The sequence below is a fragment of the Mirounga leonina genome, unplaced genomic scaffold, assembly GCF_011800145.1.
Source record: "Mirounga leonina isolate KUSES-001 unplaced genomic scaffold, KU_Mleo_1.0 Mir_53, whole genome shotgun sequence".
NCBI lineage: Eukaryota > Metazoa > Chordata > Mammalia > Carnivora > Phocidae > Mirounga > Mirounga leonina.
In genome coordinates, this window is record NW_023270807.1 from 101,978,242 (window position 1) to 101,993,052 (window position 14,811).

Genomic DNA, 14,811 nt, shown 5'->3' on the forward strand with positions numbered 1-14,811 from the left:
AAACAAAAAAATGTATGTTTTCAGGGATACTCTAATGGGAAGGGTTAATGAGTTTAATGGAATAAGATATATAGGGATGATGCAGTAACCACTAAGACTAGAGTGAATTCATGGCTGATCTCAGTTATAGTTACAGAGATATATGTTCCATGGCATTATTATCAGCAAAAAGGATGTTCATACATTTTTCAGCTCTATAAATTATAATTCTGATAAAATTTATACCTAAAATAATCTAATTACTATTTAATCTAATTTAATAATATCTATCTAATAATACAATATCTGGTTGATATAATAATTTAATATCTAATTAGTAATTTGTTTATATCATATCTAACTTACATTGAATAGTATTTATACTAATAAAAATAATATTTACCATGCACCATTTATTAAGCACCTGGTATAGTCCAGGAACTATATACATCCTGATAAATGTATATTATTATCCTCATTTTACAGATAAGGAGACTGAAGGACAGAGAGGTTATATAATGTGCTCCAGGTCATACAGCTGGTAAATGGCAGAGCCCCAGCCTCTGGACCTGGGGCTGTCTGACTCCAGCTTGTCACACCACTATCCCCACATGTGTTCTCTAGTGAGCACTCTTCATAGACCGCTTAGAGCAGGGTATCAACTTTTTCAAATCAGGCTTTAATTTCCTTAATGCTAGTCAATACTATTGACCAAGTGGTACATTCCAACACAAGGATTTCCTGGGTGGATACATCAATACATTTAAGAGAAACTCTAGTGGTCCCTCAGCAGCCCAGAGTCCACCACTTTTTTTGTGATGGTGCTGGTTTAATTGTTATCATATATCCACCATATTGAAAAGAACCATTTGTCTTTGAGCTGTTATAGAACCACTACATCATGAGGTGACTGAGGGTATTTCCTCAGTGCCTAACAGAATATATTATGTTTCTATTTTTATTCGTATTTGCTAAATAAAATTTCCTCCTACATTATAAGGAACCCTAAAGCCTAGAGAGGTTAACTGGCTTTCCTAAGACACACTAGATCGTCACCACATCATGACTACAATTTAGTTTCCCGTTAAGGTCACCAAAATTGCTCCATAAAATTGTATTTATCCGAGAACTCTTTCCATAAAATTGTGACCATATGACATCTGTCATCTGGCACATATAATTACTACAAATATATATTAATAAAGATAAGAACACTGTGTATTAGTATCATACTTCGTGGCTTACAAAATGCTTTCATGTACATCATCACTTGTGATGACCAAAATAGCTGTATGGGGTGGCATCATTCCTGCAGAACAGCAAAAGGAGGAGACTCAGAGAGGTTAAGTTCCCTGAGCTGGGAACAACAGAGTCTGGCTAGAATCCAGCCTTTCTGATTACTATTCCTGTATCCTATCTTTGGCTACACTCTTCTAAAATAAAGAGAATCTCTTCCTCTGATAAATTACTTCATAAATATTAAATTCTGTGGGGAAAAAAAAGCTATTAGCTGGGAAAAATGCCACAATGTGTTCAGAAGTTGAAAGCCAAGATTTAACTGTTGTTGCTTCACAGAAATAGGGACATTCAACTGTTCTCAGTTACCAGATGTTCTTGAGACTCAGAACTGATTCCTTAAGTACGGTTGTTATGATCCAGAGATGGGCTCCCTCTCCCTCTCTCTCTCTCTCTCTCTCTCTCTCTCTCACACACACACACACACACATACACACACACACAGAGCATAGCTGCTAAAGCCACCCTGCGTTCTTCAGCTCTTCAGCGATGAGGCGTACCTTGTGGTGGGCCAGTTGCTGAGTAATTGTCTCGAGACTGCTTGTCTCCATGAGGTCGGGCACCACCAACCTGCCTGACATCTGCAGCAGCCACTTTTCTACTTCTTGGAGGTCACTGTTATAATCTTCGTGATCTTTGACTTTTGCCTCGAGGCTGCAGACATGCTCCTGTGAAGCCAAGTGCCCATTAGAGATGAATTTCAAGCCACAAATATACTCAGAACTGCTTTATATTTTTAAAAACCCCATGCAACTCATAGGGTAGATACAGCTACCTATTTCAAAAAATTACTAGGAACAGAAAAAACATAAAGAATCATCATACCGTTTAAAATGACCATCTAAAAAAAAAAAAAAAGAAAAAAAAATGACCATCTAAATAAAAGGAAAAAGACTGATTCATACCAGCCCTGGCAGATAAAAAAAAAAGGCAAGACCCCATTCTGGCAAATAAGCACATTTTTATTGAATTTCTGGTCTCTCCTTACCTTTCCTGCACCGCAGAGGTCCTTGTAATCACTCTGAAGTTTATCTACTTCATCCTTTAAAGTGACGTCCTGCACGAGCTCCAGGAGAGCCTCACCTTTCTCTCTCACTGATCTTACCGAGGGCTCATGGGACAGCACCATTTGTTGAAGTGACTTGACGTATGAAGAGGAAAAAAAAAAAAGAGACAGCTCACATACACGATCAAGTTGAATATATACAAATGTCTGTGCCACGTGTGAGACGATCTACCTCAGATGAAGATCTGATGCATATTTTATAAATCGATAAATGTAAAACATTAAAGAATAATTTTTATGGCTAATAAAGTTTTAAAATACAGAGTAAGAGTAACACATCAAATAGCCCCTCACATGTGGAGAAGGATGAATGGAAAAGAATTACCTTTGGCTAAATTTAACCTAGTTCATATTTCTGGCTTGCACCTCATTTCTTCCACTGGAGGGTAACAGAAAACTCAACACAAAAGGGAGTGAGGTGTTATCATTTGATTTTGAGTTCATGAAGTTAACTGCAGCTCGAACTGGATGTGAAGTTAGAGGGACAGATTCCAGCTGCAACACTGCTGTGATAGGCCAAAAGTGCTATTTAAATATATTAAGAACACAGTGGGGAGAGAAAAAAGGGAAAAGCAGTTGTGGTCTTACGTGGCACCTTCAAAGACATACTGTTACCCTTGGCAAACAAACAAACAAAAACAAGGATAGGAATAGACTATTGGCTAGAGGAGGAAAAAGCTTCCAACAGGAAAAGCTCCAAGGTAAGCCATCACACTGTAGTTCTTAAAAAAATATTGCTAACTTGGGTCAAATTTAGAACACAAATTATTCCATATATAAGCCTCAAAAAATTCTTTCATAGATTTGAGCAGGTGAAATATCTCTCTCTACATATCCTATATAGTCATATCCATATCACCATTTATTCTTTCAAAAATTAATTTCTAAGATGTTTAGCCACAGTTGGTTAATTAGAATTTATTTTCTTACAAATACGCTATCTCATTTTCAATTTGCCATAGATCAGCTTATAGTCATTGGGTACAAAAAAATGAAGGAAAGACTGTATGAAAGAGATAAAATGTATAGGTGTGGGGTGCCTGGGTGGCTCAGTTGGTTAAGCGACTGCCTTTGGCTCAGGTCATGATCCTGGAGTCCCGGGATCGAGTCCCGCATCGGGCTCCCTGCTCGGCAGGGAGTCTGCTTCTCTCTCTGAACCTCCCTCCTCTCATGCTCTCTATCTCATTCTCTCTCTCAAATAATAATAATAATAAAAAAATGTATATGTGTGAGATCCTGATGCCAGGAAGACTTATCTGGAGTAGCCCTATACCTGAATCAGACGTCAGAATAGATCTCCATTTATTGATACAATCTTTGAGTATCAGGCAAATATGACTCCTGAATGGAAAAATAAGTCTGATGTAGCACACCTAGATAAATCTACATCACTCACAGTGGAATGGACATGTTAAGGATATTTTCTAGCACCCATTAAGGGTGACACACACCAGGAATCACATTCCTCCCATTTGGTTCCTGTGTGCAGGACCTTCCCAAGCATTTGTCAGTGAGTAACGACACACTACCTTATATTTAGATAATTGAGCTTTTTTCTCATATAATTCCATTTTGGGTTCTTCAGGAGTGTGTAGGATTTCTTGATATTCTGATATCCACTGAGTTAGTGCTTTGTATTTATCCGAGAACTCCTTTGCTAAAAGAAGGCCTTTCTCCAGAGTCATGTGCTCTTTCCGGACAATACTGGTCAGTTCCTTCAACTGCTCCACGTGCTCCTGGATCTCTTTCCTTAATGTCTCTGCCTCGCTGTCCTCCAAGTATCTGAGAGCCCTGTCTCCTTTCTCTCGGGCTGATTTCAGCAAACTATGGCCTTTGTCCATGTCTTTTAGCAAACTCTGAGGAAGAGAGTGAGCAGGAAGCAAATATAGAGTTAGTATTTCTCTCCTTTTAAAGAAAAGGCTTTCAAGTAGCCATTCTCGAATTTCCCCTTAAGATATGTTTTTGAAGTTTTATGAAGAGGTGATCTGCCAGGATTCAGAATCTTCCTTTTTTAACTCAATATAGGTTTTAACAAGTCTTGATCACTATATCATTTCCAAAGCAGAGACTTAAAAAAGAACGTGATGTTCTTCTCATCCTTAGTAGGACTCCTAAAGATCTGAGTAATAACTCTTTTGTTAATACGTGGTCCCGTGAATTAGAGATAATTTTTTTCTCTTAATATTTAAGTGTCAAGCTGGAATTCAGACATAAGCAACCAAGTCTAAGTCATTCAGATGACATGACATCACAAATAACTGAAAGCCAGCTTTTAGCCTTACAGAGATTATAACTCAATATTTGGAGTGAAGCGTGAGCCACGGACCATCACTCATCCTGGGGCAGGGATGAACACTCTTGCTCCCAATGCCTGCATGAGGGAATGGAGCAGCAGTGTGGAATGACCAAGGCTGGGAGACAAGTCCAATGTTTGCACACCTACCTCCAACATCTTCATTTTTTTCCCCATCATCACTTTATCTACCCGGTCAATTTTGGTGGCCACATTCTTGAAGTTTTTATGAGTAGAGCTGTACCAATCAGAATAGGAACTTAGGGATAATTCTGATTCCTCCAAACTCTGGATCTCTTCCTCCAGGAATTTTATTTGTTCCTTTAAAAGGAAAAACAGAATTGGACAGTAAATTACAGACCTATAGCAATGCCTTTCTTGATAAATGTGTGTCTTCACCAGAAGTTAATGCAAGGGAGGACATTTTTGCTTGTGAAATTTGCTGGCCTGAAGTGAGCAGCTGGTGGCCCACTCACCAGCACTTGGAGAAGAAGGGCCTGGTATCTGGAAGTCAGCTGGGTGGCCTGGCAGCCCATTCGGCTGCTCACATGGTTCTCATCCAGCATCTCCTGCACTCTGGCGCCCACTTCCTCAACTTCATCTTTGTATGCGGTGACCTCTTCGTGCCACTTCTGAAATGACATAAACGTGGCAGAAACAGGATCAATCTTAGGCATTATTGCATTAGACAAATATATAATATCTTCTTAATAGGAAATGATTTTAGTGTATGTTCAGAATATATGTATTCAGAGATATAATTTTGAAAATGTACCATATATAACCTTCATGAAAAATTGTATTACAACAACATGCTAAAAACTGGGTACTTCTTATTTGGGCACTTTTCTATATATATTACACTGCTTTTTCTCTCTCTCAAATAAATAAATAAAATCTTAAAAAAAAAGAAATTCCAAAGGAAAAGCATTATTTTGATCATGACTACTAAATTTGCATAAAAGTTAGATAAAACTAATTATCAAGTATTATTTCAATGCACTACATTAGAGCAATTTCATATCAGAACCATAAACTTAAATGATTTCAATACTATCATTCATGTATCTTTACAAAACAAGGTAATAGGGTATGGGAAGAAAATACAAAATATTTCATTGAATTATATTTTATTAAAGACTAATTTAAGATTCTATTCAATAATTGCTGTCAAAGAATATTCTATATAGTAATTCTTCGTTGCAAGCAGAAAGAGATTTTGCAAAATTTAAATCTTGGACGAAAAGTTACTAAATATTTTAATGAAACAAACTATGTGAGGTCACTGCTGCTTTGACAAAGATGAAGAATTTACAGGAGTTGTACCTTCATCTGATGTAATTGTATCTCCTTGGCTGCCCGGCTAGACTGACGTCCTGTCCTGACACTCACTTTGTTCTCCAGTGTTTTGAGCCACTCATCTACTTGCTGGTACTTTTGTTCCATGAGCCTCAGTTTGTTGACTACGTTATTGAACTGAGTCCGGGTCTCAGACAGTCTCTGCTGGTAAGCCTGCCAGTCCTGCCGGAGGGATTCTAAAGCCCGGTCCTCGGTCTGGGGGATGCCCGATGGTATCACTTCTTCTCTGGTGTGTAGCACTGAATTCAACAGGGCCTGCCCCTCTGCACAGAGCACCTGTAGCTCCTGCAGGGGAGAGGGGAAAGGTATGGCTGTCATACCTCATTCATATTTTACACCTGCTCAAGTTATCATATCTCACCCAAGTCAACTGTGCCAGCTTGAACTTCACATTAGAAAACAATTATTTTTTTCTGTCTTACACAAAAAACAGGTATCTAACACCGAACATTGTTTCCCGAGTCAGGGGAAAGACTCAGAAATACTTCCAGTAAAATAATCATAACGCACACCTAACACAAATGTACACACACACATACCCCATCTTAGAAACAGTTCTTGAAATTTGACTTTTCAGCTTACAGGCAAAAACACTTGTGATTAAAGGGGTTTTGCTTAAAAGAATAACCTAGGCTTGTCATGACTCAAACTACTCAGAGAGTCTCAGGCTTCTTGTTTTGACATTGAATGGGATCAGTGTTATACCTGAGGCTCAGAAAGGAACCATGGACCCTTGTTTTTGCTAAGAGGGATCCTTTGCCAAAGCTGTTCTAGGGGATGTGATGGTCAAGAAAAGTTGGCCCTGGAGAGTACAGGGCATACAAATCGGGAAGCCTGATCATCACACCTGCCCACTAGGGGCTCCCAGGTGCAAATACCTTTTCTTCTACCAAAGCATAAGCCCCAAAGATTTACCCTGTGAATGTGGTATGAATCAAGTCTTGAAGAACATAAACTATTTTTATAGAAAGGAAAACTGTTACATCCTTAAGGATGTTGGCAAAACAATGTTATATACTTGTTTTTCCAATGTTTAAAGAATCCATAGTGTTACTTGATCTGATCATCTAAAGTTGAAAGGAACCAAGTCAAGTCTCACCAAGAATGTTAAAAATACCAACATATTCAGTTAAAATATGGTATCGTTTTTAAAAAAATCTTCAATATCAGTTCAAGCCATTTGAAATTGCTGATATCTGACAATTTCTTTAATCTATAAAAATAGCGATCTCTTATGGTTCAAACTAATGGATACGTTTTTCCTCAGCTATGTCACTCAAAGAATGCTGTAATGTGAATGTTTTGTAAATGGGAAAGAACAAGATATGTGGTACAATATGAATCAAAATGTCCACAAACAGAAATTTTATTCCAAAATTCTTAGTTTTTTTTTAAAGTTAAGTACAATATTAATACAATATCTTCTCTTAATTCAGAGTTGGCAAACTCTTTTTATAAAAACCACATTAGTAAACATTTTAGGCTTTGAGGGCCATACAATCTCTGCTGCAACTATTTAACTCTGTCATTGCAGCACTGAAGTACCCAGAGATGATACATAAGTGAATGGGTATGGCTGTGATTCAATGAAACTTTATTGAAAATGTAAGCATTGTGGCCATAAGCTGTAGCTTACTGGTCCTCGCTCTAATTTATTAATCTTCCCCATATATCACTCTTTCCATATTTTATAACAGTTTTCTCTCTTATCTGAGTCATCACTGTATTAGGTAAATTCTTACATATCGCATGGTTCAACTATTTATTCTGAAGGAAAAATATGGCTCAATATTTTTAAAATCTATATGTTCTATGACCCAGATTAGGCCTTCAGCTTACACAAAATAATTTGTGAACATGCTCCACATAGCTGGCCGATCCCCATACCACTATGCATACTGTAGGACCTTAGGAGGCCAAAGAAGCTCTGCTGGGTGGTCGCAATATCACAATTCCCTACCACCTTTCCACCACTAGCATCTTCCCTCCTTTTTAAGATTTGTGGTGCCTCAAAATAAGACAGTGTAAGAACTAAGGCATGGCGAAATGAGAGGTGGGTATCAGTTTGGGCCACACGGCTACTGACTGAAGGGAAACATTTTCTTCTGACCAGAACAAGAGAAACATCTGCTGGCGACGAGTAACTTTTTGGCCCAGCTCCCACACAGAAGGCAAGAGAGCTGGTATCTGCTTGCCAAGAGTTTGAAGTGAAGTGCTGAGAGGGGTTATTTAGCAAAAACAAAGCCAACTCTAGTAAAATAAATTACAACAGCTACACGTGGCAGACTGGAGTACCTATTATTTTGAAACAGAATGGATTAGACCCTTACATAAGCTAATGAAATTAGGACCCTTTTAATTTCTACTTCATATATATTTCATGAATGGAGCATAATTTAAATTAGATTTTTCCCCCATTTTATTTAGTCCTTCCTCATGACAACTCTGTATAGGAAACTGAATGACAGAGGTTCTCTCTTGCCCAAAGTCATCCAGTGTCAGGTCCCACCAAGCATAAGAGTCCAAACTTCCTCATTCCAAACTTGTGCTCCTGCCATTATACATTCCCCAATACCCACATTTCTGAAATAGCCAGAGATTTTATATGCTGGTTATAACCATTCCAGTCCTTGTTTTTTCTGCTTTGTGCAAGCTCTAGGCACATCCTGCCCAATCTCGAACCAATCCTAATCAGGGCTGATACTCTGTCAGTAGCTTCCAATGCACAGCTGGTGACATGGAGTTGTCTCATTGGCCTTTCTCCATTCTCTTCTGTGTGTGCCTGGTGGTCTCTTCTAAGGGCACCTCCTAACCCCTCCCTATCTCTCTAGGTAAGATTGAGGGGCTCTCTTTGATGTTCCCATAAGATCTGTTCAACTAGTGTATTCCTTATCACATTATTCAAAATGATCTGCCTAGAGATCTGCATTTCTTACTAAATGGCAAGTTCCTTGAAGGCAAGAATAATATTTTAATCATTTTTATGTGCAGTAGCTAGACAAGTGTCTGCACAACATTAGGTCTTCAATAAATGCTGAATGAGTAAATGAGTGAATGGGTTAGGACCACTACCCACTAGGTCTGTCATCTTGCCCCGCATGCCGGAACTTTTTCTAGCCCCTCTAATTCCTTCCCCAGCAGTGTGGGAGCTCTTGGTTGAAACTAGATGGTGTCATCAGTTTGACTTTGAGGAATGTCATGTTCTATTGATTCCTGCTGCTAAGTTCCACTTCCAATTTATCCTTTAGGGAAAAACAGGCAGGTGGGCCAGTCAAAACCATAAATTAGACCATCAGCCATTGTTGTCAGTGGCCACCTTAGTAGCTGAACAAATTCCTCAAGTCCCAGTCTTGTTCTATCTAAATTGCCCAGCAAAGATCTCAACTAGCATGTACTACTGAGATCCCAGAACATTGTGAATCAGGATCTCCCTTAATAACTATAAGCTCTCATATGATTCAAGATCATCTTAACTCCCCATTGCTTAAAATAATAATTGCATGTTCAGAATGAAAATTCCTTTAAGATGAAGTAGACTTTACCTGAAGATCCCGCAATGTTGTCTCATGAGTGTGAGCATCACCTTCAAGAACTGAATGCTGGTCAAGCTTTTCTTGTTCTTGCCCCAGCCAAACTTCAAATGCCTTTAGGTCTCTCTGATACTCTTGGTGCAGGCGAACTAGTTTTTCAGACTTGGTTACTGCTTCCTATTATCAGCATTTAAGATGATTAAGATAGGAAAATATTACTACACACAGTGTTGATGTATATAAGAACTTACTTTTGGAATTTTAGGAAAACATGATTATTAAATCACTGGAGTATGATTTCCTAGAAGAATAAAGCTTTAAGATTTAGGTAAAAAATATAAAAACATAGTATCAGGATGAAAAGAGGCCTTGAAGATTATTTTGTTGAATTAACTACCTGATCTCTGAATTCCTTATGAAATGTAACATGGATATGCCAAAATATGAATTAACTTTACTTGTCATAAGAACACACTTTTACTAATGAAGAAAACTGAAATTCTTATATTGTGCTGTAAGTGAGGACTGGGACTCACTGTGGATTTAATTTTCCATGTACTTTGTCTAATAAAGTAGAATATGCTTGGAAGTTATTTTTAGTTTCTTTGTGAGGCCTAAATGAAGAATGATAAGTATTATTTGTGATTATTTACTGCTTTAGAAAACTCTCATCACCAGACATATTAAAACATTTATGAACTTTCATTATGAAGCGGTCCAATTTTTTTTCTTAAGTTGGTTAATTTCTGGGAATTTTTATTCAGAATTATTTTCCTTCAGTAACTTTCATGTCCTGACAGTATTTGAAGGTTTTTGTTTGGGTTTGCCACTGTTTATAGTATTAAAATTCATTTGTTCTGTGCTTTCACAAATCATCATTCCTGCAAATAAATGAGTCTAAATAAGCATGGGTTTAACCCCTCCTATTTCAGGGAGTCTTCAGGGAATATGGTTAGCCATACCTTGGCCCTCTCTTTGATTGCTCTGTATCGTTCCTGAAGATCCTGGAATTCTAATTGGGTGACATAGTGTTCTGTCATGCCAGCCCCTTTGAGTTCAATGGTCTCCAGCAAACTGCTGTAACTCAGCACTTCTTCACTTAGTAACTAGAGAACATTTAAAAGAAAATAAAGGAGTTACCACGTATAGCATTCTATCACTAATACTGCTAAAATTAAGATATTTTAACTGTGTAGTTGACAAGTGATCTTAGATTATCTATCTATAGATAAGTTGATCAAGAGACCCATCTATATCTATCTATCTATCTATCTATCTATCTATCTATCTATCTATCTATCTATCATCTATCATCTATCTATAAAGTATGTGTGTGTATTTGATATCTGGCTCAGAACTTTGTCTGAGATACTGATTCCAAATAACTTTGATATCTCAAACTTAATTTGTCCAAAATGGGCTCCCGATCTTTACTCCACTCCCATTCCTCCCCAGCCCCCACCAAACCCCAAATCCCCTTCTCCTTCAGGCTTTTTTCAAGCGGTAAATGCCACCACATGCCACCCAGATGGCCATCTTAGAACACTGGAAGTCACCCTTTCTCCCTGCTCTCTGTCATTCCAGCCACAATGAAATCCTGTGTCCTGACACTTGTCCTCGTGTGTCCTGCAAACTCCCTAGCCCATGCTGCTACTCTCTCTTATTGGACTTCTGCAATATCCTGCCAGGCAGATTCCCTGCCACCAATTCTTGCTCTTTTCCTTTTCCCCACTCCACACAGCAGCCTGAGTGAAAAAAGATTTTAAAACTGTAAATGGAATCCTGTCACTCCCTGGCTCAAAGCATTGGCTGTCTTCCCCAGGCTGTCAGGATCGAGGGGAAATCCTCAGGCTAGGCCACATGGCGATGCAAGGCCAGGGTCCTGCTCCTCTGCCAGCTCACCTGTTTATTCTCTATTCCAGCAACACGTGGCCTTTCTCTTAGTTCCCTTCTTGGGCCAGACTCTCTCCCTCCTCAGGACCTGAGGACATGCTCATTATTCCATCTGGACTGCTCTTTTCTCACCTCCTCCCCAGATTAATTTCTCTGCATGACATTCCTTTTGGCATGGTCTACAAGTCTGCTGTTTCAGAGAGGACTTTTCTGTCCCTCCCTCAACCCCAAGCAATCTGCAATAGCTCTGTGCACATTAGTCTTTCACAGCTTTCTTTCTTCATTGCACTTATCCCCAGTTATAATTATTTATTTATTCATGCACTCAGAAGAGTATTTGTGTCTCCACCAGAATACAGCTCTTCTCTGTTTTATTTACCTAGAATTGAGCACGAAGCCTGCATGTAGCAAGATCTTAATCAATATTTATTGAATAGATGAATAATTTAATTAATTAGGCAATAAATCATTATCAAATATTACAAGATAGATAATTATGATTATGTTAATTTTCAGATGCATAAATGAGACCCTAAAATGTTAAGTAATTTGGCATAGGTCCCACAAGGCAATTTAGTCATTCAAATAACTTTTATTCAGCATTTGCTCTGTGTCAGACAGAGAGCCAAATGGTGGGATATTAAAAAAAAAAATTAAGCACCTTTATCTACTAAGGGAGAGAGAGATGTGAGCATATACTCTATATAATCAATAAAGAGATATGAACAACAGAGAACAGAAGAACTAAGTAAGCTTAGGGTAGTGGTGGTATCATAGCAAAAAGACTTCTGTCAATTCAGAAAGTGAGTGGAAGGTTGCTGGTTGCAGAGGCAGAGTTAGATCATTACTGTAGAGGCATGGAATCTTTGTTCCATCTAAAGTGGCATTTTCAGGAAGCAGTGAGAAATACAGTAAGGCTGAAGCATGGGTGGAAGGGGGGTGGGAGAGTGAAGGAAATGAGGGTGACAAAGGAAATTGTTAAAATTCTTACAAACTAGATGAGGAAGACTGGTTGGATACCATAGACAATGGGACAATGGGGCCCTGAAGCAGGAAAGTGAGACATTCACCTTTATATGAAGAGAACAGTAGATGGAGACAAGAGACAAAATGAGCAGGTAGGAGTCTGTTGCAAATTAGGAAAAGAAGGATGGATTATAGTCAGGAGACATTTCTGAAATAAAATCAGCTGGACCTAATGCCTAATTCGAAGTGGGGATGAGAAAGAAGGAGCTGGGGATAATGAAGTTTCTAATTTAGGATATTCAGCATGGGGTGACACAAATGAACTGAGATTGAGATTATCAGAATTTGAAGGAATTGGGGGTAGAAGTAATAAGTACTGCTTAGGATGTGATAAGGTTGAGGTAGAACAGGTCATCCAGTAAATATGCCCCCAGGAGTAAGGATATAAATCAAAGGTCTCCAAAATTTTATGTTTGATTACTACTATGAACAAAAGGATTCAAGAACATATCCTCAATATCTCTCTATCTATCTATCTATCTATCTATCTATTTATCTATCTATCTATCATCTATCTATCAACTTATTTAAAAACATATATGTAGCACTATACTAATATAAGCATGAAAATGTACAAAAGTAAAGTACAAAAGATGTGATAAAAAGAAAGCATTTTTACTTCCTAATGATGAGTAGGCTAAAGATAATAAAAGATATTTCAAGTTGCCAAATTTTATATGTATCATAGAACATGTATCATAGAACATCTATGAAGTTTTCCTGGAAAAGGAGATTTTCACTCACTAATAAAATTGTCACAAACAAAAGTCTGGTTTAAGGAGCCACTAGAAATTATAGTAAAAGCCCAAAATACAGTTTATCTATGTGTACAGCCCTAGCGCACAGGTAGTCATATTTTCACTAACTTAGGCATTCTGAAGAAGCCTGCCAGAGGACAAACGGAATCTGAAATCCAGCTCCCACCTTGGCTTTTCCCAGGGCTGTTGTTTTCTCCCGCAGTTCCGCATACTGCCTTTCAGATTCATTTAGGCTGGCTTCCACACTGTCCATCCAACTGGAAAACTGTCGAACATCATCCTGATAACTTGTCCACTTAGAAAGAGCTCCTTCGAGTTGACTGAAAGGTATGAGAAAGGGCAATAATCTACATCATTGAGAAGCCATATAAGTCCAATCTGTCCAATCTCTCTTATGGATCTGCTCTGTCCACTCCGCCAGCAGGGAGCCCACAGATCGGACAGGGGCCAGGTGGGGGGTGGGCCGGGATGGCCAGGGCTCATCAAATCTGAGTCTGGGTCCCTGGCAAGCATAACCCCAGGGAGCAAGGGATGGTGAAGTCCAGGCTGACAGGTGGAATAGTGGGACTGGACATAAAACTTAGAATCAATAAGCAGGTCAACTGAGACCCTGGGGGAGGCTTGAGGGCAAAACTGGGAGAGATCCACTGTGTGAGGCTTTTTAAGCCAAGACCCTCTGGAGGAAGAGAATCAACACTTAACTCCACCAAGTTGAGCAGGACATCCGGAGGAGAGCAAAAAGGAATTAATAAAAGAAGGAAGGAAGAACCAAGCAAGAACAAGCACAGTAACTAACTTGCAGGAGATTTAAAAATCAGAAAATCACAATGGAAAAATAGGGTAATGTTTTCTGAACTGGTCTAACCCTCTACTTCTCTTCCAGATAAATTAAGCATTCCTTCTCTCAATATGAATGTTATGTTTTTGACTCCATTAATCATGTGTGCCTAATTTCACTACCATACTTTGGGCTGTTTTGCAGCAGATGCTCTGTGCTCCACCCTTATTCACCCTCCAACCATTCCACTGCAGCACCCTGCCAACTGTCAGCCGCATGCCTCCTGGCCTGAGGGCATTCTCTGGTCCCTGGTGCCCGCTCAGCTTGAGCGCAACACAGGCGAGAAGTGCCAGGGATTGCTGCCCTCCCTGGGAGCAGTCCTCCACTGCCCTCCTGACTCATGGGAGTTTGTTTACAAACATTCTAGTTCTCCAGGCCTCGGTGGGTAACTCTGAGACACGTGTTCTTTGCTGGCTCCCAGCACTGCCCAGCCAGATTAAGTTCCAGCTGTCTGCTATGGTAACCTACTTGAGAACAGTCCCTTGATAAGCTGCCCTTCCTTCCTCATCTCTCTCCCCCAGCCCCTACTGCTGTTTTCCTGGGGTTACCTCCCAAGTAAACTACTTGGTTTAAATAGTATATTTTTATGTGATAAAACCTTTATTTATCTTTTGAGTTTTTAAGCAATGAACACTAACAAAAAGAAACATGGAATTATATTAAAACAAAGGCATGGTATGGCAGGCCAACCTAAATGCAAGATTGTACCTGTAAGTTTATTTTGTTCTAATTTAAAAAAAAAAGAAGAGGAAGGGAGGGAGGAAGGAAGGAAG

The 14,811-nt window shown here is 39.0% G+C and overlaps 1 protein-coding gene across 1 annotated transcript in view; it reads right to left on the reverse strand.

Moving 5' to 3' along the window:
* Positions 1-14,811, reverse strand: part of SYNE1 (spectrin repeat containing nuclear envelope protein 1) — a 428,272-nt gene that overhangs the window by 192,130 nt on the left and 221,331 nt on the right. The window contains exons 63-71 of the mRNA XM_034991032.1: positions 13,367-13,520; positions 10,486-10,629; positions 9,536-9,700; positions 5,961-6,278; positions 5,111-5,266; positions 4,785-4,955; positions 3,871-4,197; positions 2,264-2,416; positions 1,776-1,943 (exon numbers count right to left, since the gene is read on the reverse strand). Coding sequence (XP_034846923.1) covers positions 1,776-1,943; positions 2,264-2,416; positions 3,871-4,197; positions 4,785-4,955; positions 5,111-5,266; positions 5,961-6,278; positions 9,536-9,700; positions 10,486-10,629; positions 13,367-13,520 — 1,756 coding nt within the window. The remainder of the gene's footprint in view (positions 1-1,775; positions 1,944-2,263; positions 2,417-3,870; positions 4,198-4,784; positions 4,956-5,110; positions 5,267-5,960; positions 6,279-9,535; positions 9,701-10,485; positions 10,630-13,366; positions 13,521-14,811) is intronic.